Genomic DNA, 23906 nt, shown 5'->3' with positions numbered 1-23906 from the left:
CCCGCCAGCTGCACGCACGCAGCGGCATCGGGCGCGGATCAGACGCCAGGGCCCTGCGGCGCCCTCGTGGAAGCTGGATGGTAGGTGCACGGAACGACACCCGTGTGAGACGGCAGGAAAACGAGTCTTCGTTGCGAGCGTTGGCGTACAGTCTGTTCATGGTGTCATGAACATGAGTCAATCTGGACTTGTGCGAAAACTCGGTCTGCTTCTCGCATACCATAGGCTTTGAATATGCGGATCTCTATTCGTGCTGCAGATCTGTTACCAGCAGTGGAAGGATGCTGATGGCGACGTTCGAGTTCCGATTTCGCCGCTGTGGACGATTGTCGCTGCATTTCGTGCAGAGACGGAAGCTGAGATCTGCACTTTGCTTGTCATTTCTATGGTGTCCGTCGACACCCTCGATGCGCCCGTCGAAGCGGTGACACTTGGCTGTGGTCAGGTGGTTCGGTATCTCATCAAAAACGCCTGCTCCGAGTGCTGCCCTTTGGTACATGAAGGCTTGATTTATCGTTTGGTAGTTGCCCTTGATGGCTGCACAAGCCAAGTCTGGATGCGTAGCACCCAGTGCCGTACGTACCCCACGAATACGGGCATCCGCTGGGCGATTCGCCAGGAGAGAGCTCTTTCCAGTGCGCACACAAGTGCACTCTGTTCCATTCGATGGGTGATATGCGGCATCGGGTGCTGTCGTTGATGCAGCAAGCACGGAAAGTTATATCCATTTTGGGGAACAAATCGAGAAAATTCGATCCGGCTAGGCTCGCTTCTTGTCAAGCGTTGCTGCACGCTGCGCTGGAAGCGATCGCTGTGATAACTGAAGTGGATGTCCGAGACCAGTTTTCGTGCAAACAGAAGAGACGGAAGCCTCTTGCAGCACGTACCGTGAGAGGTGTCGACCAGTTGCTCCATGTCGGTTCGTCGATAGCCACAGCGCGCGGCTGATTTGCCTCCCAAATTGAATCGATTCTAGAATCGTACGTCGAGTTCAGTGAGCGTTGGGCATGTGCTTGTGAACCGGTCGTCAAGGCTCGACGTCGAGTAATTTCCACGTTCATGGAAGCGTGCGAATTGCAGTGTGCACAGGTCGGCTTCAAACAGAAAGGTTGAGGAAATGAGGAATGCACGACTTTCGCATGCCATACGCTAAGAAAGGAGAAGCGTACAGACTTGAACATATGCAAAGGGCGATAATATCGATTATGATTCGAAGCTTTGCTCGAGGGCGTCACAGAGCATCTTTACCCCTGTGCCGTAAGGAATTCAAGCAGCAAATGGTCGAATCAGTCACTTGGAGAAGACGACCAAGAATCATAAACAAGTATGAATCGTCAGAACCCTCATTGCTGCGTTGCGGTTGTCGAGGGTGCACTTCTAAAAAGACTCCGACACGAAATCGAAAGAAAGGAACAGTCTGAAGAGTTCACTGTTAAATTCCATGTTCAAAGGAGCAAAACGTTCCGCGATCATGGAGAGTAAATATATCTACTCAATCACAGACGCCTCCCACCCTTTTTAGACTGGCCGCCCGCTATTGGCTTTTGTTTCTCGCCTTATACGTCGCGCCTGAGAGGCCACACCATGAAACTGAGTTCGCCTGAGCTCCTCGGGTCTCGTCTTCAGCGTCTCATATCGTCTGAAATTGATGACGGCGTTGTTGGAGTCTCGGTTCACGTACCCCATGCGTTTGTTGTCTCTGGCCGAACTCACCAATGCATAGATTCCTCGAACACGGGCCCTCTGTGCTACTACAGTGCCGTCATTGTCTCGTCGGACAAACACATTTTCCCGCATATATGCCCTATTGTTATTCGTCTTCGTCACTTTCTCTTCTCCGCTCCATTCTCGACCAGAAGAGCTTTTTTCGTTTTTTTTCCAGTACCCGGCGATGAGAGCCCTCCAGAATCCCCGACTTGCATATCCGTACTGTTCCCCTAGGTTTTTGATTTCTTCAAAATCAACGCACTTCAAACATATCAGTTATACATCGCGAATAAGCATTTGATGGCATGAACCTAGATCCGGAGCACAGCTGAATTGAAAGCTTCGAATCTGACAATTGCCGACGCAAATTGCGTACCAATTCTACAGTCCGCAGCACAGGTGGCAGACTCGCCGTTTGTCGCAAGCTCCACGTCCGGGGTCTCGCTTGCAACGTCAAGCGTAACGAAAACGCTTTCCCCAAGTCAATAATACCCGCAAAACCAGCTGACCTGGGATCTCGGTACGACAGCTCTGCACGGAGCCTGGAGAAGCTTGTGGTTTCATCGCGCGAGTCACGTGCTAGGTGCGTCGTCGATCCACGTTCAAGTGTGGAGCGCTCGAAAGCGTCGCCTTGCACACCGGAAACGGTGCTAAGTGTTCAGCGCCTAGTATGGCAAGCGCTTATGCTTATCTGTTCAAGTTTATTATCATAGGTAGCTCTGCGACTGGAAAATCTTGTTTGCTGCTGCGGTTCACGGACGATCGTTTTCAGGTGACGCACGATCTCACGATAGGGGTGGAGTTCGGGACGCGCACACTGACCGCACGAAACGGACAGCGTGTAAAACTTCAAATCTGGGACACTGCTGGGCAGGAGTCTTTCCGATCGATCACGCGGTCATATTATCGAGGCTCAGCCGCAGCCTTGCTCGTTTATGATATCACTCGCCGCGAAACGTTCCTCGATGTCACCAGCTGGTTAAATGATGTGCGCGCTTACGCGACGCGAAACACAACGGTCGTGCTGGTTGGCAACAAGAGCGACCTTGAAGATCAGCGACAAGTCGCACGCGAAGAGGGTGAAGCGTTTGCGCGTAACCATGGGCTACTTTTCATCGAAACAAGTGCCAAAACGGGTTCCAATGTTGCGGAAGCGTTTGCAATCGCAGCTGATGCGGTACTCGAGCGAATCGTTCGTGGTGAACTCGAGGGCAACATGGAGCAATACGGCGTTCGGATTGGAACAGGAGCTGGCTCCACGAATCGCCCTGCAGTGGTTCAGCTCGAACGGGGCACGACTTCGTCGAGTACGCGGCGCTCATCGACGAATTGTTGCTAAGCTTTTCTATGAAGCGAACCAAGAGTTGCGCGAACAACCGGCGAATACACATGATGCGTCGTTGTTGGGACTCGCGAGCATCAAACTGCTGCGAACGCTTGTACGTAAAGGAATATGGAGAGCACGCCCGATGCCAGTGACCATCAGCGGTTGCGAGCACGACCCGAGAGGTCATTGCGCATGATCACCCTCTGGAAGGCGTGTTTGCTGTACGGCAGCCATGAGCTCTTTGATGAATGCACAACTCGCACCGGGCCGAATGCACTCCATTCGCTGAAACTGCGCCAAAATACTATGGAGGAGGCGTGCAAGCTCGGGACCATTCGCATCGGTCCCCTCATTGGCGTACTTCGCAACAAGACGCCGGATCGCGGGTTCCAGCAAATAGCAGAACATCGGATGCGACGGTGAAGGCGTCAGTTGGGAATTTTCCCCAGTCCAGGTGCATCCCGGAGCGTTCGTGATCAAGACGCTGCCACTCTCGTTCGAGTCGAAGGTCCATGACTGGATTTCATGCGGCGGACCTGTTTGTCGCGAATTCGTCGCCATCAATGACGCTGTACGACCCGCAACGATCGTGTTGGGACGTGGAATGCTCATGTAGCGCCACTGCGTTCGATCCAGAGCGCGCTGCGAGGCAGCCAGATATTCGTCGAGACCGAGCGAGTCGTCCCAGCGGGACAGGCTGCCGCCCACCGAAGCCGAGGGATGAGGCTCCCCTGATGATGAATGTGACGTCGGTGGATGATAAGACACCGATGCACTCGAAGACGATGATTTTGATGGGACAGGCTCGGTACCCGTCTTGCCCGCTGCTAAAGGCATCGTCAGGATCTGCTGGTTTCGCACTTTTCGCTGCACGAGTTCGCTGAGTTGCGATTTTGCTTCTGGACCGCAGCGCAAGAACGGATGTTCAAGCAGCGCTGCAGCGGTAGCGCGTTCAGTCGGTGACTTTTGAAGACAACATGAGAGGAAATTTTGAAAAGTTGCAGACCACGGCGAGGATCCATCATCGTTTTCGGGCAGTCGCGGCGGCTCGCTCTTCGGAATCAGGAAGAGCGCGCGCATCGGGTGCAAATCGGCATACGGTGGCAAGCCGGTAGCCATTTCGTAGCACGCAATGCCCAGCGACCAGATATCTGCTTTCTCATCATAAGCGCTTTCACGTATGACTTCGGGGGCCATCCAGTAGGGCGTCCCAACCATGGTGTTCCGCTTCCGAAAAGTCGAGGTGAGCGTCCCGCTTACCCCAAAGTCTGCCAGCTTAACGTCGCCTGTCGTGGTCAAGAGGACGTTGGCGGCTTTCACGTCGCGATGCAGTTTGTTCTGAGCGTGCAAGTGAACGAGCGCCTCCACGAGACCGCGGGCGATCACTGCGATGATGTCTTCAGAGAGCCTCCCGCCGAGAAACTCCATCAGCTCCCGAACAGAGCCACCATCCACGTACTCCATCACGATGTAGAGCTCAGGCCCCACGAGAAAAGATCTATAGTACTTTGCAACGTGTGCCGTGTTCAACTGAGCCATGACGGTAACTTCCTGCTGAATTCCCTCGATCTCGTCGTGACACTCGTCCAGGTTGATGACTTTCACAGCGACAACGGTTTGCGTTTCAGTGTCCAGAGCGCGATAGACCATACCAAAAGCGCCCTCCCCTATGGGTGCAAGGGGATTGTACCGAACACGAGGATCCGCCTCCACTCTTGAAAGGGCGGCAGCGTCCCCTGGTTCCACGAGGAGCTTTCGGTCCGGTGCTGGGTTCCCGTCGAAGGTCGCCGGCGTTGCTCGACCCGCACTCGTCATCGTTGCCGTTGCCGCGAAGCTCATCGACACGTCACTGTTTTCGTCGATCGCGACAACTGACTGCGTACGGACAAGTAACTGGCTCTGGGGGGGAACCCCACACGTGCCAGCGATACCCTGCCGCCTGTTGGGAGCGATTGGTGCCGAAGATCTAGCGTTCTGGAGACGCAGGCGCGTTCTCCGCGCAGCAGCGCCAGCCACGTGGCGCAGCACTCGAGCTGCTGGCGAATCTGCGGTATGCTGCTGCTGGGCGTTGTCTCTGTATGACAGCTGGGGTATAGGCGTGGAACAGGCAGCACCTCTGGACGCGATCGAACGCCGACGTGGATACCTGACTGGCTACCCGAGGTGCAGTTTATGTGTTGCGCGGATGACAATGGAGCCTGCACAGATGCTTGTTAGCTACATGCGCTATCGACCGCCGACGCGGATACCTGACTGGCTACCCGAGGTGCAGTTTATGTGTTGCGCGGATGACAATGGAGCCTGCACAGATTCGTGTCGACGGAATGGGAACTGGCGGGAAACAGACTCCACCGCTCGCTATTTTGTTTGATGCTGTCGCTAAGAACCGCAGCGCGTCCAAACGCAAACATGAGCTGCCGCCCATCTCAAGGCACGGAGCGCTTCCCTGCATTTATAGTAACTCAAGCGCTCGCTCGAGCAAGCTACGCACGATGCATCGAGCATTCATACGGACACGTCGGTGACTGAGCAACAGCAGCGGATGCGCTGATGCACAGCCTCATGATGCACGAGGCACGCCTTGCCATCTTACCGCTTTGGTCTTAACGATGACATTCGCAAGGCAGCATCCGCCTCTACCAATGCTTTACCACCGGATGTGCCGTTTAATCAGCACAACAGCGCACGCGCTATGCACTTGTGGTGACTTGTTGGAACCGAGGACTCCAACTACAGGGTGACAAGCACTAGTCCTGATGTCGTCGTTATGCTATTCTTGCTCGCACACATAATCTAATCATTCCTAATTCAGTCGCGGCATCCGTCTAACTGCCAATCGACTGCAGACTCACTGAACCCACAAAATAGAGCGGCAGCGGCACCGATGCGTGCGTCGCTAGCCTGCCGTGACCCACAGATGCCGTTCTACTACCTGTTTCCTTTTGGGCACTTGTCGCGGAACGCGCTAGCCGCTGTGTTCTCAGTGCAAAGCGACCGTCTCAGGGAACTAAGACGCTTGAACTCTGCAAGCGACCTTGAGTGAGCGGCTGAATGCCTTTTCTCGAGAAACCGGCAGAGTCGCGTGTGTTTGCGTTTGCCCTATTACAGCCGTGTAGGGGGCACTCGCGCTTTGTGCGCACAGCAGTTTCTCCTCGATTGGTTACGAGTCCGACTGCACCTTTTCATCACAGCACAGGAACGTACTGGCGTACGCCCGCGCCATCGAGGAGTCTCGGAACCTTAGTTTCAATGGCATCTGGCGCGGAATCTTTTCGGCACGATAGATCCCGCGTCGGGCAGCCGAAGGGCACCGACTATGGCGAGTTTGACCGCAGCGAGCAAGCGTTGCGTGTACAACAGACCACTACCGGGAGTGCCCCGTTAGGGTTCACGGACACACAGAAAGAACGGCTTTTAAAAATGCCTTTACCGTCCCAGCGCGGGCTCTCTCTGGTACTCCCCGCAGACGCCGCCCCAGTCACCGATGAACGGTTGACTGTGCTGCGACTCACGGGCGGCGGTGCGCGCCCGCACCTCGTACTAGGCATTGAGACCTCCTGCGATGATACAGCGGTCGCTGTTGTGAACAGCAAAGGATGTATCCTATCCGAAGCGGTCGTGAAGCAGGACAGTATCCATGCTCGTTACGGGGGCGTTGTGCCGGGGCTGGCACGTCAAGCCCATGAGCAGGTGATCGATGAACTTATTGAGCGCGTATTGTGCGAGGCTTTTACATGCTCACAAAACGAGGTGTGGGCTCGCAGCGCCAACGGCTTGGACGCAGTCGCGGTGACCATGGGACCCGGTCTCGAGATCTGCCTTCGAGTGGGGTTCCGCGCTGCCCAACGCCTTCTGGGCCGACTCAAGGAGGCATCGAGCGCGCCTGGCCCTGTATTTATCTCAACACATCATCTCGAGTCGCACTGCTTGGTGCCACGTCTTTTCGGAGGCTACCGGCCTTCGTTCCCGTTTCTGGTTCTGCTAGTCAGCGGCGGTCACTGCATGTTGCTTCTGGCTCGTGACCTCGGGAATTTTGAAGTCCTTGGCGGTACGCTGGATGACTCTGTCGGAGAGGCTTTCGACAAAATCGCACGCTTGTTGGGTCTGGACGTTGGTGGAGGCGGTGGACCCGCACTAGAACGGCTGGCGCGTGAGGGGAACCCAAACGCTTTTGATTTCCCGATTCCGCTCCGTAAGCGTCCGGATTGTAATTTTTCTTTCGCTGGCCTCAAGACTGCGGTTCGTGTAGCGATTGAGCGCGAACTGGAGCGCTACGGATCCAGGGACGAAACCGCAACACTGCTGCAAGTGAATCGACAGGCAGCTGCCGACATTGCGGCGAGTTTCCAACGCGTAGCACTGGAGCACCTGTTTGAAAAGACGCGGCGGGCGCTTTTGTGGTGTCGAACGCACGAGCCCGATGTACAGTCGCTCCTGGTTTCGGGCGGCGTTGCAGCGAATTCCGTGTTGCGGGCACGGTTCCAACAGCTAGCATCTGAGATTGGATGGCGTTTACATGATGAAGAGGTGGAGCGCACGGCGGCCTGGAGCACCGATCCAGGAGCGCCTGCATGCGATCTGAAGCAGGCGATTATCTTTCCACCACTCCGTTACTGCACGGATAACGGCGTCATGGTAGCCTGGGCAGGGGTTGAACGATTACTCCGACTTGGCGATGCAGCCGGTGAGCCCGATATTGACCAGATCGAAGTGGTCGCTCGATGGCCCATTGGCCGTCGACTAGCCATGGACAAGCTGGAGCAGCGGCTCTGTGCATAGGCACTGTATTTTCTTCGAAGGCGAGTTCTGCGCGTGGGCGGCTCGTGTGACTCTTTTCTGTGCGGTCAGCTCGTCAGCATAGCTCGTTAGCGTACGAAACGCACTCAACCATAAACCTCGTCTTTCGCTCATAGTATACACAGTGGCGAGAATGACGACACCTACATCTGCCCGCCTGAGGCACCGCAACAGACGCTCGCGGCGGGATCGGAACCCGGGGAATCATTGGCACGAATCACGATCCCTGTACGGAAGCCTCTGGAGTTGATGGTGGAACTTCGAGAATCCGGTTTACAAAGCTGCTTGCCTGCCTTGATGCGCGTAAGAGTCGCACACACGCGGATCCCAGCGTAAATTCAACGATCGAGTCTACACCACTAAAGCACCACCATCAAGGTGCGTTCATGCGTGATTGCATCCGCGCGGGTGCATGATCCGTGCATTTGCCGGCTAGACGCGGACACGCATGCATATGGCGTCTGGGGATCGCACCTCTTCATAAACGAGTAATCCTTGTCCTGCATCGAAGCAAGCGCGTTCTCGATTCGTTACGTGTGTCATATCATGTATGCGACCAAAGGAATACCTCGGAAGATTTCTACACTGCTTGAATACTGGCCGATCAGGTGATCAAGCCTGCCGTCTGGAGCCCGACGTACGAGCTCTGTGAGGTCCATCGCGACGCGCTTTGCGTGCACACGGTGAATCGCAATGCTGCGGATTACCGACGGCGGGCGAATCGGGTCGATTGCGACGTTGCTCTGGAGCGGCGTGTGCGGAAGCTGTTGAGCGATCGTGCGTGCAGATGCTGGCGACTCCCGCACTGCTCAGCCGGATCCCTCAGGGCACACCGCGCTTGCTGTCTGGATACGCGCAGTTCCATACGGGCGCTTTTTCCCAGTACACTCTGGATTGTGCCTCCCCATGGCCTCTACGGTCGCAGGCAAGTCTGCAATGCACGTCAGCGCACGCGTCGCCCGATTGCATTTCCGCGCACCCGTATGATTGTCATCGACGAATGCGCTGGTCTTCGAGAATACGTCGATTACGACTCCGCGATCCCGCTCTATCCCCGGTGGGTATCCGCGTCGGCAGCTGCGGCGCTTCCAAGGCCGCAGCAGGCGCCCATAGAACGCTCAGCACCCAGAATACACGCAGCGTCCATCAGTGCCTCCTTTCCTGCACGAAGCTGCTCAGAGATTAGTAGAAATTGGAGCAGCCTAGCGAACCGTTGATCTCGCTTCCCCAGCTACTTAAAGGGATTTCGCTCCAGGTGCATGCCGCATCCAAAACGACTCTACGCGCTCGGGCTGCAAATCGCTACGACTCCATGGTGCACGATCCTCATCGTGTACAGGCGATCCGCAGGTGCGCGCCGCGTGACAGATGCAACGCGAAGCTGCGCGTCGCATCGAGCGGCTTCGATTGGCGGATCGATGCCCACCGACGCGATGTGTGGCGTGCCTGCAACATCAAGCGGCGGCGTCGCCATCGTCGATTGCCTTCGCGGTGCGTCTGAACGTGTCCGTGGCGTAACGCGCACAGACGGCTTGCCTGCCAGCATACACCAAGGCCGCTGTCATTCGTTGCATAGACTGGTTGGTTTGAAGTGAACACGTTTCTCAAAAATCGTGCACTTGGTTTCTCACTGGGCGCAAAACTTGTTCGTCGATGTCGGTCGTGGGTATCGACCTCGGAAACGTGAACTGCGTGATCGCGCAGGCGAGGGGAGGGGGTATCGAAGTACTCACGAACGAGGTAACGCAGCGGCAGACGCCAGCTGTGGTTACTTTTTGTGGAGGAAACGAGCGTTACGTTGGCGAAGCAGCGGCGACGCGTTACCTACAGAACGTACAACGGAGTATCACTGAATCAAAACGAATTCTGGGACGCTCTTTGCTCGAGGATGAGGTGCAGCACATCGAGGCAGCGCGCGCGCTCTATTCTATTACGGAAGAGTATGCTCAAGGTGGTAGTGCGGAGGCGCCAACAGACTACCGCGTGCGGCGAGCAGCCGTTCAGATCCACTACTCGGCTGAACAGCTAGGCACTGACGCCTTGGAGCTGTGGCACCTTCCGCCAGAGGAGCGTGCGCGCATTCCGAAACACAGCGTCAACGGCAAGGCCAGCGATCTGCACGTTCTGCCTGTCGAGTCCGTTACAGCAATGATTCTGCAGAAACTGAACGAGATCGTGGCAGCGTCGAACCACGGTATCCAGGCCAGGGATGTTGTGCTGTCTGTGCCGGTATGGTACACCGATGCCCAAAGAGCGGCGCTCTTGGACGCAGCAGCGATCGCGGATGTGCGCGTCCTCCGAATGGTGCATGAGCATCTGGCTGCTGCGCTTGCGTACGGTCTGTATCGGGCCACTGAGTTACCGGAAAATGACAAAGAGCCCGTGCAGGTTATCATTGCGGATGTGGGCCACTCCCAGACGACCGCAGCGTGCGTCGCATTCTGGCGCTCGCGACTCGAAGTCCGAGCAGTCGCATTCGATCGGAATCTCGGGGGCCGTGATTTCGACGAGATGCTCTTTCACCACTTTGCGAAGCTGTTTGCGGAACGATATCGCATTTCGGTTGGCAATCACAAAAAAGCGATTGCACGACTTCGTCAGCAATGCGAGAAAGTGAAGAAAATTCTCTCAGCAAACGCACTAGCGCACCTGAACCTCGACTGCTTCGTGGACGATATCGATGTTGAGGCCATGATTCAACGCGCTGAGTTTGAAACGCTGGTGCGGCCGCTCGCTGAGCGCATTGTCCGGGTTGTGCAGCAAGTGGTCGCTTCCACTCCTGAACCGAAAGCGATTCAGTCGATTGAGCTTATTGGTGGAGGTTCTCGAGTTCCATTGATCCAGAGCCTGATTGAACAGACAACCGGCCTGACTGTGCGCAGAACCCTGAACACTGACGAGTGCATTGCACGGGGATGCGCGCTCCAAGCCGCCATTTTGGCACCTGGGTATCGAGTTCGCGAGTATGAGGCGGTTGACTTTACTGTTTTCCCCATTTGCATCGCGAAATCTGGAGCGACGGGCACGAAAGAGACATTGGTATTTGCCCCGAAGAGCGCGATGCCATCGCTGAAGCGAGTCACGTACTCGTACACTGGACAGCCTTTCGAGCTCCGCCTGTTCTACGGCGATGACGCGGGTGCGGCTAAGCAACAAGGAGGAGCATGTTCGCTACCTCAGGGCTGTGTCCGGGACATCGCACTGGTTGAAATCGGTGTCTTACCGAACAAGAGCCCAAATTGTGGAAGGGTTCACGTGAAAGTGCGTCTGGATGCCAACGGCATGGTCAGCATCGTCGGTGCGCAACTCGTAGAGGAAGTGTCTGTTGCTGAGAGTGCCGCAGCAGAAGCCCAAGAAGCTTCTCAGGACGCTGGCGCCACGAATCAGCACGGAGGAGAGGCTCCAGATACCGCTGCTACAAGGATGGACCAAGAGATAGCAAGCGATGGCGCTGCGGCGGACGACTCGGCAAGGTCTGGCACCGACGCCCATGCGAATGGCCAAGGAACCGCACCTGCGCGCAAGGTCATTCGCACGGAGCTCCCGATTCGCCAACTACGAGGAACTCGACTCCAGCATTACGCCCTGAATGCGCTCATCGAGATCGAGCAACAAATGCAAGCGGCTGATCGGTATCGCGTGGAGCGCGCCGAAGCGCTCAACGCACTCGAAACCTACGTGTACGATATGCGGTCGCGCGTTTCCACCGATGGACCGTGGGCGATCTACATGGATGACGCATCTCAGAGCGCATTCCTCCGCTTACTCGATGAAACCGAGGATTGGATCTACTCCGAGGAGGGCTCCGAAACCGCACCCAAATCGACGTTGATCGAACGGCAGCAGATGCTGGAGCGGCGGTACGGGGCGGCTGTCAAGGCGCGCGCCCTTGAATACGAGAACATTGCAGATGCGGCGCACGTGTTCCGACGTGCGGCGGCATCACTGCAGGCAGAATGCGCCTCAGCGGCCACCGAAAAGCCGCACATATCCGTAGAGGACATCCAGAAACTGGAGCGGGAAATCGCTTCATCCATGGCCTGGTTGGAGGGAGCGCTCCACAAAGTCGAGAAAGCCCCGAAGCACAAGGACCCGCCGCTCAAAGCAGCCGACATTGAGAAGCGCCGAAACGAGCTCGTACAGCGCGGACGACAGCTGCTCGACCGACCTGTCCCGTCCCGCACCGCCGCAGGCGAATCGGGAAGTGCCCCAAACACAGCCTCTGGCCCAGGGGCAAAAACCTCGACATCATCGTCGCCAAACACAGAACAGGCGGACACAGCATCGGCCTCTGAACCCGGCTCAACCGAGACTGCCGCACAGACCGCGGAACCCATGGAGCAAGACTATAAGCCCGACGCACCTCCTAATCCCTGAAATGCGCATTCCCCCAAGAATACCTCTGGACAAGAAACTCTTGTCGGTGGCAATAGCTCTGGCGAGAGCGCAGCATGTGCTCTGTAGGGACGCACTGGCAATATATGCCACCATCAACACCACGATCAACGCTGCCGTCATTGAACAAGCATCCGCGCACGCATCGGGACACGTGTCGCTCGGATGCGTGATCGCCATGCGTGCACAGTGCAGTGTTGTGGACAACTCGGATAGCTGCTGCAATCCAAGAACACCCGAAGATGATATCTCTCTCGTTTGCTGCTAGCTTGGGTTCGGACGCTGCAAGTATTTTCGGAAAGTCAAAGCTACGGTTCGTCAGGTCGTCACTGAAGGTAAAGCGCTTTATGCACGGCTTGTGTCGTCGTCGTCGTCGTTGGATCAATCGACGCGTTCCGATGAACGTGCGTATCCCTGGTTGCCTCGAGTGGACGCGCTTTTCGCGAACTGAATGCGGCCTAGTGTCGTGCTGGCGACCTGGTCTCGCGGACGTCGACCGCTTGCTGTGCGCCTCGACGATGCTGCACTGTCGCAGGGCGAGGATGCGTCATGCCGTCAGCGCCCAGTCGCGTTCGCGGAAGCTTTTGACGATATCATCCCGCAGCGCGTCTAAATGGCGACGCAGCGCATCATCTCCCATGCTGGGTTCAAGGAATTTCATTCGCGAAAGTCGATTAAGGAGGTCCATTTGCACATCGCGCAACCCCGCAAACGTAAGACGATTCGATGCGCTCGTGGCGCCCGCGTCGCGATCCACTTCGGCGACTGCCTTCTGGGCAAGCTCGTACCACAGCACGATATTTCGAAGCATGAGCATGCTTTTCAGGAACGGGCAGTAGGCGTCGTAGGAGGTGTAGCTGTTCTGTTGGAGGCAGTCCTCCCGAATCATGGTGGCTGCCGCGAGAACGACCTTGTCGCTCTCGGCGAGGGCATCGCGGCCAACGAGGGCGACGATTTCGCTTAGATCCTCTTCCATTTGGAGAATCTGACGTACGGTCTGGCGAATCGATGGGAATTCCGGATAGTGCGCATCGTACCATGGTTCCAGCGCTTGAATATTTTTGCTCCACGAAATGTTTGTGTTCACTGCGGGGAAGAACTTGCGGCTGGCCAGGCGTTTGTCGAGGCCCCAAAACACACTAACTGTCGATAGTGTCGCAGTGGTCACAGGATCGGAAAAGTCACTATTCACAGGTTAGTTTCTGTCATTGATAAAGAATGTTGCTCGTGGTGGCTTTCGCCCCGACGGCATTTGGGGCAGCGGGTGATCCCCGCTGCGGACGCTCCGCCCGGGACACGCTACAATCCACGGCGGATTGCTCTGGCATCAAGCGCTCGTCTCGAACGCCAATAATGACGACCCGATGGCTGACATATCGCATACACGCCACCGGGAGATACCCGATGCCTGTTTGTTGAAGAAACTTACCCCCCAGGAGGCGAGACAGCTCCCACTACGGTCACCGAACCAGTGCGTTCAGGGGAGCCCAAACACTTGACGCGCCCAGCGCGCTCATAGAAGGAAGCCAGACGTGCCGCCAGGTACGCCGGAAACCCCGAATCCGCTGGCATCTCCGCTAGGCGTCCACTGATTTCCCTGAGCGCCTCTGCCCAGCGGCTCGTGCTGTCCGCCATCATGGACATATCATGTCCCATGTCCCGATAGTACTCGGCAATTGTTATACCGGTGTAGATGGATGCCTCGCGGGCCGCTACCGGCATGTTCGACGTATTGGCTACCAGCAGGGTCCGGTTCATGATGGACACTTGCTCGCCGTCCGCGAGCGACATGGTTAGCTCAGGGAAATCACGTAAAACCTCTGCCATTTCGTTACCGCGCTCACCGCATCCCACGTAGACGATTCCATCCGAGTTCGAGTATTTGGACAGTGCCTGACTAATAACGGTTTTTCCAACACCAAAAGCACCCGGCACAGCACAGGTACCGCCCTGAACACACGGGAACAGGGTATCCAAAACGCGCTGCCCTGTGATCAGCGGTGTATTCGCGACGAGTTTCTCCGCGATGGGTCGCGGTTGTCGCACAGGCCACCGCTGCATCATAGACAGCGCCTTGCTGACACCCTGGTGACTCACTTTCAGCACCGTGTCTGTGATGGTATACCAACCACTGGGTGCGATCCATTCGACGGTGCCCATTGTACCCGGAGGTACCATGATCCGGTGCAAGATAAGCGGGGTCTCCTGGACGCTTCCGATCCAGTCACCACCGGTGACGAGTCTACCAACAGAGAGCGCTGGGTCCGGTTCGAAGTACCATTGACGTTCCCGGTCCAGAGAGGGCACATCGACGCCCCTGGGAATGAACACGCTCCCCGAGAGGGTGGCAATCTTCTCCAGAGGCCGCGATATCCCATCAAATATGCTCGACATTAAACCAGGACCGAGTTCCACTGTCAGCGGCATACCAGTCCGCTCGACGGGATCCCCTACCGCCAAAGCGTCGGTGGCTTCATAGCACTGTATCGTAACCGAGGAGCCCTCGAGCCGAATCACTTCACCGACGATGCGTTCGTGTCCGACGCGAACCAGTTCGTACATGGACGCTGGGCAGTCGCGAGCAACCACTACGGGGCCTGAAACCGCCTGTACAACGCCTCGGGCTTTGTCGGTGGCAACCATATCGTCTGAGAGAAGCGTCCTGAGCCTGGACTAGAGCCCAGTGCGTAGAACGCGCGCTCGGCGAGCGGAGGCGACGTGCACAGCCCAAGGCGCTGTGAGCAGCGCAGGTACCGTCCAACGCAGCACATACCCCACAAGGATGTCTGCTACAGGTTCAGGTACTGGATTGTTGAAGCGATTCAGCATCAACTCAAAGCATGTAAAGTGATGGCGACTGAGGAATATGTACTAGCTCCCTCAGCAATACTTTTGAGATTTGCGAGCAGCAGCAAACTCTTGGGTAACGGGTACAGCACGGAGAGGTCTGGCGAAACGCAGGTTGCCAACTCAAACACCAAGGTGGTACGGAGAGCGGACGGCAATTTGTTGTTCTTGTGGACGTTGGCTCCTTGCGCGTACATGACCTCGTTCTGGTTCGGGAGTCGCTTTGGATCTGGGCTCCGATAGGTTGCACGAGCACGCCCGGTTGCCGGTCTAGAACGATAACACCAGAGAAAGCACTCGGTGGTGGACGCGAAGCACCGGAGCTAGGCGCGTTTGGCGTGTATGTTCCGAGGATCCTTCGTGCGCCTGAGAACGCAACCGTCGATGCATGGCCCGTTGTTGTGGAGCACCGAGGTGCCGCAGCACGCCCTCGGCCAAGCAACATCGACGAAGAGGCTGATGTGTACACCCGAACGTAGACAGCGTTTGGGGTATCGACGAGAATCCTGGCGCAAGAACGATGGACTTTGCGTTCGCTGCAGTCGTCGTGCTCCATATTCCACCTGTCACATTGTTTTCTGGTATACATGACTGGTCAAGCACGTAAACGCAAGGACAAGGTACTGGACCATTCGGATCTGCTGCGAAAACAAGAGCGCCGAAACGCTGGTATCGGTCTTGTTCAGACGCACCCGTCCGTGCCTTATGGTTGCTCTCATGCATTTCCCAGCGCCTGCATCTTACATGCCACCGTGTATCCAGAAGCATGCCAACATCGATACAGCATGTGTCGTGCTTTTTTGATTCACATGGATCACCCGTGCCGCTTCTCGAAGACCTTGTGTTGGATTCTCCTGCTTTGCACTGACTCGGTTGAACCTGGCACCGAAGTTACGCAGAGACATCGCTCCGCAGCGCAGCGCTCCGCTCTGGAGACACTGAGGGTGCCGAGTCCGCTGCAGGTGCTCGCCGTCGAACGGACCCGGACGCGCTTCACCAGACCAGCACGTACGGTGACGCGCACTTGACTTGTTTCTTGAGGCGTAAGATCGTGTAGACAAGAGTCGAGCATCGCTCATTGTATGATGTTCATTGGCAAACGGGAGAGCGTCCATCGACGCACGTCTGATCGCGGCTGCGTGGTGCACCCTACGAACTGAGCAGCACAGACTGCAGACGCACGCGCTGCTTTCCCGTTCGGGGCGGTGTTCAGCGGGCTTCTAAATACGCATGTTACTTGTATGGATGCGAAATCATCGGACGGGGAAATGATTTGGGAATGAACACCCACAAGTCATGTGTTTTTCAAGATATGTGACGGGAGGCACTGCACACTCTGCTCCTTCGTCGTATCGGAATCGACATCACTAGGTTCACCGTCGCCAGTATGCATATCGTCGCCGGCACCGTTCAAGCGTGTTTTCACGGTCCATAATAGATGCGTAGCGAGGGAGTGTGGTGTCAGCTGTGCTGCGGCAGTGCACGATGCATGGATCACTGTCCAGCGTGCGCTGCAGCGATCGCTTGTGGGCGCAACGCCAACGTCGCTTTGCGAGGAAAGCGAATGCGAGCAACGCAGCGCAGTGTATCGTGGAATGTCCACAGAGTCGATGAACACTCTGGTCGGTGCGTACAGTCCAAGCCTTCTTTACTGTTGAAAGATCCGAGTGATGCCAACGGAACGACGTCAGATGCTCCTGTTCGTCGCTGCAAACACGGTCGCTACCAACACCGGGCAATACCTGTCCACCATGCGAATGACGTCAACTACCGATGTCGTCGATCCATAGGCAGCCGCCGTGCAGCTTCTGCTCCGCACACCCGCTCAGCACACACCTACAGAGCAGTACCGGGAGTTGTCGGACGCTCGCCTCAGCCGCAGCGTTCTGCAAGCCACGCCCGAACGGCGTGCATGTCCCGCTGGCGCCACGCCGCATTCGCGCGAATGCGCTCAGTGCTCTGCTGGATGGTGCGCTGGATACTCTCCCGCTCCTTGTCTGGGATGGAGGCAAAAAACGCTTCAGCTTCCTCAGCTGCTTCTTCAGAAGAAAAGTCTCTGAGTATCGAGGAAACGAAGCTCGACAAGAGAAAGTTGCCTTTCCCAAACCGCTGATAAAAGGTCGACCAATGCTCACGCAGGTATTGCCAGGTGGCTCGACGTCCAGAGTCCGTGTTCGCAGCCAGCGTCGAATAGACGTAAATCGCATCCTGAGACTTGACCTGAGAACGATCAAGACCCCAGTCGAGCAACCAACGGATTTTGGCCGGGTCGCGCGTACAACCGAGGGCACGAATACAGCGCACCCGCTCCTCATCCATAACCGCTTGGGCGTACGCTTGCAGTACTGCATCAAAATCCGCATCTGTACCGTACTGGACGACCGCAGACATGACTGCGAGTCGAAGATCTGCCGGGACACGATCCGTTCCGTCCTGTTCGGCCTTCCAGCTCCGGCGAGCTTCGTTCACAGTGCTCGAATCGGCGTGCTTCACGAGTGCCCCAAGCAGAAGCGACCGCAGTAACGCGGTAACGTGTTCCTCGTTGGGTTCCGGTTTCCATCCGATGCGTTCAGCAGTGTAGCGCATGAGATCACAGGCAAAGCGGTCAAACTGCGACCGTAGCGAGGGCTCGTCGGACGCGAAAACCGCTCCGAGCTCTCCGAGAGAGCCAACCACGTCGAGCCAGCATGCATAATCGTCTTCTTTCGAAAACGCTGCGAGCATTTGGAGAGCAACAGACGCCGGCAGAATGCCAGCCTTCGTCAAGGCGAATGCGTCCATGGCGAGTCCAAGTCGATCGGTTGCGCCGAGCACCTTGGTCTGGATGGGCTCCACTAGGCGTTGCCACATTTCTGGGGTGTAATTCACGCGATACGTACCAGTCTGGTGCGGATTCATCTTGATCCAGCGCTGCTCCGAAGCATTCGACGCCGTTCCCAATATCGACTGAAGCTCTGCCTGCTTCGCATCGAGCAGGAAGTAGCGCGGCACTGCTGGTTGACTGCTATCCATCATGCCCAGGGGCACGACCCAGTGCGTCGGTGCTGTATTCGAGTCGCTGTCCGCGTTCGTATTCACTCGAGATGTATGGGAAACGCTTCCGCCATCCGCCAGAAAACGCTCTTGCCGAACGATCATGTTTGCATCATCAAAATAAATCACAGGATAGCCAGTCTGACGCGTCCACGAACGCATCATATGGGATATCGGTTTGCCAGACTCCTCTTCGAGCGCCTGCCACAGATCATCCGTGCTCGCATTCCCGTACGTAAACTTGTTGAGATAACGACAGAGGCCATTGCGGAAAACTTCGAGACCCAGATAGTTTGCCAACATGCGGATAACGGAAGCTCCCTTACAGTACGAGATTGCATCAAAAATTTCATTGACTTGCTGAGCACGAGCGACCTCCACTTCGATCGGGTGCGACGAGCGTAGCGCATCCAATCGCAGCGCCGCTGCAAACGTCGTTGAAACAAACTGCATCCATTGCTGCCAGCTGGGAAAGAGATGATCGACGGCAAGTTCTGCGGCCCAGGTTGCAAAGCCCTCGTTCAGCCACAAATGCGTCCACCATTCCATCGTCACCAGATTCCCAAACCATTGATGTGCAAGCTCATGTGCGACGACCTCGGCAACGCGGGAACGAGCGCTTGCAGCGCTCCGCTCCGGGTCCAATAGTAACGCGGTCTCTCGGAATGTGATGCAACCCCAGTTCTCCATAGCACCAGCCGCGAAATCCGGAACAGCGATTAGATCCTCTTTCGGGAGCGGATACGGTGTACCGAAAAACTCGGTGAAATACGAAAGCACTTTGACGGCACAATCGAGCGCGAAAGCGCCCTGATGAGCTACTCCTTTCTGCGTGTAAACTCGGACTTGTACACCTTCAGCGGTGCGCCCTTCGACATAATCGAACTCTCCCACGACAAACGCTACGAGATACGTCGACATGAGAGGTGTCTCTTCAAAGCGAACAACCTTCCGCCCATCCGAGGTCCGAACGGTCTCCTGCTCCACTGGCATATTCGAGATCGCCTGCCGATCCGATGGAATCACGAGAGTTATCCGGAACCGGCTCTTGAGCGCGGGCTCGTCCCAACAGGGGAAAGCTTGCCGCGCATCGGTCGGTTCAAACTGCGTCACAGCCATATACTTGACAGTGCCGCTCTCTGGATCCTGATATTTTGCTCGATAGAATCCGACCATTTTCGAGTTCAGAATACCCTGGAAGGTCAGCTCCAACCGCACCCGTGTTCCAGCTGCAAACTTTTGGCCAAACTCCAGGCGAGCTGTCTGAGCGTCAGGGTCACTGGTGATGCTGTGTGCTTCCACGCCGTTGAGGCGCGCACTGTGAATTTTTAGCTCAAGTGCGTTGAGAACGATGGAGCTCGTGTCCTCGAGCACCTCGAGTTCAACAGTCTCCTGTCCCTGGAAAGTAAACGCTGCATCTTCGTCTTCAGTATCACCTGGGTGTTGTGGCGATCCAGCTGGTGGCCCCGCTGGAGCGCTCGTCTCGCTCGTAACGCCGTCAGAAGTCGCCACCGACTCGTGTAGACGAGGCTCCAGTCCCGGCTCGAGAGTGATATCATATAAAAGCGGTCGAACCGTTTTCGGTAAGAGTTGACGTTCTACCATGGTACTGAGAACAAAGTGAAACAAAAAGCGGCAAGTTCCGTGATTCAGGCACAAACCGACTACCTTGAGACGAGCAATCACCCATTGGCGCTGCAGCGCTGACCCCAACGAATCTTGCTGAAAAAAAGAAGATATCTGCTCGGTACCAGTGTGGATCTCGATACCGTGACCTGCAAACGTGTTATCGCAGTGAATATGATCGAAGACTGATATGCATCGTGCAGAAGACTAGTCCAGCGCTGTATCAACGTTCCGTCGATGGGGATAATGCAGTGAATATGATCGACGACCGATATGCATCGTGCAGAAGACTAGTCCAGCGCTGTATCAACGTTCCGTCGATGGGGATAATGCAGTGAATACCATCGAAGACTGATATGCATCGTGCAGAAGACTAGTCCAGCGCTGTATCAACGTTCCGTCGATGGGGATAATGCAGTGAATATGATCGACGACCGATATGCATCGTGCAGAAGACTAGTCCAGCGCTGTATCAACGTTCCGTCGATGGGGATAATGCAGTGAATATGATCGACGACCGATATGCATCGTGCAGAAGACTAGTACAGCGCTGTATCAACGTTCCGTCGATGGGGATAATGCAGTGAATACCATCGACGACCCGGCGAGTATATTCGGCGTCGTAGTTAGCCGTCTGTTTCGAGTCCATCGACTGAACGTTTTCTTAGAGCGTAGGATTGCTGATACATAAACCTGGAATACGCAGTTGCGCGACCGTGATCCGCGACCGTCATGCTGCGCCATACCACCAAGTTCCAACAAGCAACACCACCAACCATACTTTCCTCCGGATCTGGCAGTTTGCTCGTACGTTATTCCGGGTATATAGCCTGCCGCGAGCACTCACCACGCCTCCTATCTATACGCTGCTTTGCTTCTGCGTTCGCGCACGGCCACCAAGGCGCTCGCGTGGCAACTTCTCGCGCTTCCTGGTGTACGCTCTTCATGCCCCGGGTACTCAGCGTGCAGTCGCACGTGGTGCACGGCTATGTGGGTCAGAAAGCAGCTACGTTTCCTCTACAATTGCTCGGCTGGGACGTGGATCCTGTCAACACGGTGCACTTTGCGAACCACACGGGATATCGCCACAAAGCCGGGGAGAGTCTCACCGCCGAGCAGCTGCGACGAATCGTTTGGAACGGCCTCCTACCGAATGGGCTTTTAAAAAGCGTAACGCACCTGTTAACAGGGTATATTAGGTCTCGCGAGCTCCTGGAGGTCGTTCGCGAGCTTATTGACCTTCTTAACTCGGAGAGAGCCGGTCAGGAGCCGGTTTGGTACCTCTGCGATCCGGTTCTAGGCGACAACGGACGGCTCTACGTGCCTCCCGAAATGGTCGAGGCCTATCGAGATATTCTAATTCCAAGGGCGCACTTAATTATTCCGAACGCGTACGAGCTTCAACTTCTCGTACCGCATGAGACCGACATCGAACGTGCCTGCCATTGGCTGCATACGCATTACCAGGTGCCTGTCATTGTGGTCACCGGTGCAGAGGCAGACGAGCACCAACGTCCCTGCGTGTACCTCTCGGAAGCGCTTCGGAAACAAAGCAAGTGGTTCCAGCTTCCGTCACGGTTGCCCGGATCATTCACCGGCACCGGCGATCTGTCTGCAGCGCTTCTGCTAGCGTGGAGCGCTCGGGTACCAAATCTCCAACAAGCTGTGGAATACGCGTTCTCAACAGTGTACCATGTGCTGCGGCGAACCCTGGATGAGGGAGAGATTGTTGAAGCAGGGGTCCCACCGGAACTCGCACTGATCCAATCAGCGAAGGACATTTTGGAACCCAAACTGGTGTGTCAAGTCTCAGACATGAGACCGGAACCGGACCGGGAATCGAATGATTGCGAGCAATCCCTCACGTGATAGACTTCATATAGTGCACGACGTTTTCAACAATTACAGATGATGGCGGCCCTGAAGCTGTTTCATCGCCGTCAAGAAACTTTCCAGCTATCCAGGGAAGCTCACGCGCGACGATCTCGTTGGCGGTGTTCGAATATCGACTCTGCTTGCTGCATGCGTTGACGTTGGGCACGGGGAAGCACGCGCCGAAGATGCGTTTCTAAGCGATGTCGAGACGCACGCAAAGCAGTGCGCGCTTGAGCGGAAACTTTCGACGATACGGTCGACCGTCGGCGGTTGGGTCGCAGGTCTGCGGGCAAGAATCCCTCAAGGGGGTCCGCGGCGACAGCGACAGTAGTCGTGGCGTCACTTGTAGTCTGGGCTCGTAGTAAGTGTAGCTCTGCAGCCTCAAACGCCTGCAAGACCTCTTCATTCACGTTCTCGCTGTTGCTGCTGATTCGGCGCTGGAGTAAACGCTCGATTTCGCTGAAGCCTCGTTGATTGATCTGCTCGGGAAGCGTGAAATCTACAGCATGTTGCAGGGCATGCTGATTCGACGCTGTGCTGGTCGCGTAGGCATCAGTAGGTAATGATGGCGCATCTTGCGGCAGACGCTCATCATATATCTCTGTTGAGTCGGTTATTGTGTTTTCCCGAGCCCCTTCAGAATGAATCGGAGAAAAGGTAAGCGCATTTTCGGATGTCTCGGTCCCAGTGAACGTTTCTTGTATAGCGATAAAATCGATGTCGGCGAAATCGTTGTTCGCATCAAGTTCTTGCTCGCTGATCGCCATGTGATCATCGAAAGCATACCCTGAGGGTACTCTATTCTCGGTTGGATTGTCATCGGCGCTGGTAGCAGCTGGATGCTCGATGCCAAGCGTCTCCGCTTGTGACCACAACAGCTGGACCCGGGTCTCGAACGCAGACAGTCGAGCGTCCAGCCCACGCAGTGATGTGTGTACGGAGACTTCATCAGCGGTGATATGAGGCGTCGCAAGACCCGTCCACAGCTGTTGACGCTGCTCTAGGTCTGTTCGAGCGCTTTTCACCCACTTGAGTGTGTCTCGAAGACGATCACGATGCCTGGACCACAATTTCAACAGCTCTTGATTTGCGGACAGCTGCTGATTCGGAACGAGGCGCTGCATGGCTCCTGGATCAGAAGCGTCATCTATACCGAGATATCCGCTCGTGCGCATGCCGAACTCCCTCTCCAGAGTTCCCAGAAAGTTTTCATCGTTGTAGTGGAGGTGCTCTCGAGTTAGGCGTTCGATCAGCGCCGGAATCTGTACCCGCAACGAGGCTTCTAGTTCCTGTTGATTTCGAAAGAAGCGTGGTCGCAGAATAGCCTCTGTACACTGCAGCTGCGGCACGCGTAAGATCTCAAACGTGTAGAGATACGCTTGCTGAAATGATTCATCTACATCGGCAAAAAGATCACGCCACCGGCAAACCAACGCGATGACTCGGTCTCGAGCAGCCTTGGCAAACGCTAACGGGCCGGGCAGGGACGCAAGCGCCGTTCGCTCAACACCACTAACGATAATGGCGTCGATGAGGTGGAAAAGTCGAGCAGCGAGCCATCGCAACAGTGCCGGCCTTGACTCGACTGTCGATGCAGCGCTGAGGGCATCGCTTGTCGGTGTCCCTTGTCGACGTGCGTACAAGCCTACGATACGAGCGAGGAACGTGAGCAAGTGGACCAGCGTCCTGCTATCTGGATCGGAAGTGAACGCACCTGAATGACAAGTTCGCCTTCGTTTCGAATTCGGAGTAAGTTCGCACCTCAAACAACGTTGCATCTGACGGAAAATGACAGCACAGGCAGCGATTACTGCAGCATCTTGGTTCGCACTGCCGTTTATCCAGCGACGCAAACGCTCGAACGCCTCCTGTCGTGCGGCAGGGAGTCTGGTACAAACACCTAGTTCCAGCAAGCGCTCCAGACGAGGTACGTCCGCCTGTAGTTCCTCTTGTCGCTCGTTCAAGGCGGAACCAGAGTGGCTCCTCCCAACAGTGGCTTTTGAGTGCACAGATGACTCGGCCATGGCGCTGAGTAGGTGCTAAAGTTTAAAGGTATGCTCATTGGCTGCTGCTGCCGCCCTCGGTGTAGACTTGGAAACGAGTCCGAGTCGTTCGTGTATACAGAAGAGTCGTAGCGTTTCTCCGGTCGTATCACAGCGACAGGCAAAATTCGTGGCAAACAAGAAAGGCAGAGGCAATTGAGTAATATGAAAACAGACGAGACAGGCAGAAGTAGACGGCAAAAGCAGCTGTGTACGAGAATAGCAACAGTCGGTGGGCTCGTCTGCGCCGCGGCTCG

The 23906-nt window shown here is 56.0% G+C and overlaps 8 protein-coding genes across 8 annotated transcripts, besides 3 other annotated features; 4 read left to right on the top strand and 4 right to left on the bottom strand.

Moving 5' to 3' along the window:
* Positions 1 to 88: 88 nt before the first annotated feature.
* Positions 89 to 730: a sequence feature (possible transcribed region).
* Positions 731 to 2377: 1647 nt separating this feature from the next.
* CYME_CMS346C (small GTP-binding protein of Rab family) lies at positions 2378 to 3046 on the top strand (the record flags this gene model as incomplete). The annotated part of the gene is made up of 1 exon (XM_005538906.1): positions 2378 to 3046. One exon carries the CDS (start codon positions 2378 to 2380, stop codon positions 3044 to 3046), a length of 669 nt encoding a protein of 222 aa, XP_005538963.1.
* A 171-nt stretch (positions 3047 to 3217) lies between these two features.
* Positions 3218 to 4873, bottom strand: CYME_CMS345C (Sps1-like serine/threonine kinase; the record flags this gene model as incomplete). Its single annotated transcript, XM_005538905.1, has 1 exon — positions 3218 to 4873. One exon carries the CDS (start codon positions 4871 to 4873, stop codon positions 3218 to 3220), a length of 1656 nt encoding a protein of 551 aa, XP_005538962.1.
* A 1212-nt stretch (positions 4874 to 6085) lies between these two features.
* CYME_CMS344C (probable O-sialoglycoprotein endopeptidase) lies at positions 6086 to 7813 on the top strand (the record flags this gene model as incomplete). Its single annotated transcript, XM_005538904.1, has 1 exon — positions 6086 to 7813. The coding sequence occupies one exon, from the start codon at positions 6086 to 6088 to the stop codon at positions 7811 to 7813; it is 1728 nt and encodes a 575-aa protein (XP_005538961.1).
* A 1671-nt stretch (positions 7814 to 9484) lies between these two features.
* Positions 9485 to 12208, top strand: CYME_CMS343C (molecular chaperone of Hsp110 family; the record flags this gene model as incomplete). Its single annotated transcript, XM_005538903.1, has 1 exon — positions 9485 to 12208. One exon carries the CDS (start codon positions 9485 to 9487, stop codon positions 12206 to 12208), a length of 2724 nt encoding a protein of 907 aa, XP_005538960.1.
* Positions 12209 to 12773: 565 nt separating this feature from the next.
* Positions 12774 to 14869, bottom strand: CYME_CMS342C (V-type ATPase V1 subunit A; the record flags this gene model as incomplete). Its single annotated transcript, XM_005538902.1, has 2 exons — positions 12774 to 13410; positions 13656 to 14869. The coding sequence occupies 2 exons, from the start codon at positions 14867 to 14869 to the stop codon at positions 12774 to 12776; spliced, it is 1851 nt and encodes a 616-aa protein (XP_005538959.1).
* An 86-nt stretch (positions 14870 to 14955) lies between these two features.
* Positions 14956 to 16329: a sequence feature (possible transcribed region).
* A 616-nt stretch (positions 16330 to 16945) lies between these two features.
* Positions 16946 to 19711, bottom strand: CYME_CMS341C (puromycin-sensitive aminopeptidase; the record flags this gene model as incomplete). The annotated part of the gene is made up of 1 exon (XM_005538901.1): positions 16946 to 19711. One exon carries the CDS (start codon positions 19709 to 19711, stop codon positions 16946 to 16948), a length of 2766 nt encoding a protein of 921 aa, XP_005538958.1.
* Positions 19408 to 20936: a sequence feature (possible transcribed region).
* Positions 20465 to 21601, top strand: CYME_CMS339C (probable pyridoxal kinase; the record flags this gene model as incomplete). Its single annotated transcript, XM_005538900.1, has 1 exon — positions 20465 to 21601. The coding sequence occupies one exon, from the start codon at positions 20465 to 20467 to the stop codon at positions 21599 to 21601; it is 1137 nt and encodes a 378-aa protein (XP_005538957.1).
* Positions 21602 to 21702: 101 nt separating this feature from the next.
* Positions 21703 to 23631, bottom strand: CYME_CMS338C (hypothetical protein; the record flags this gene model as incomplete). Its single annotated transcript, XM_005538899.1, has 1 exon — positions 21703 to 23631. The coding sequence occupies one exon, from the start codon at positions 23629 to 23631 to the stop codon at positions 21703 to 21705; it is 1929 nt and encodes a 642-aa protein (XP_005538956.1).
* Positions 23632 to 23906: the final 275 nt, after the last annotated feature.

This window comes from Cyanidioschyzon merolae, chromosome 19, assembly GCF_000091205.1.
Source record: "Cyanidioschyzon merolae strain 10D DNA, chromosome 19, complete genome".
Classification (NCBI taxonomy): Eukaryota; Rhodophyta; class Bangiophyceae; order Cyanidiales; family Cyanidiaceae; genus Cyanidioschyzon; species Cyanidioschyzon merolae.
This window is presented reverse-complemented; position numbering and strand designations above follow the sequence as displayed.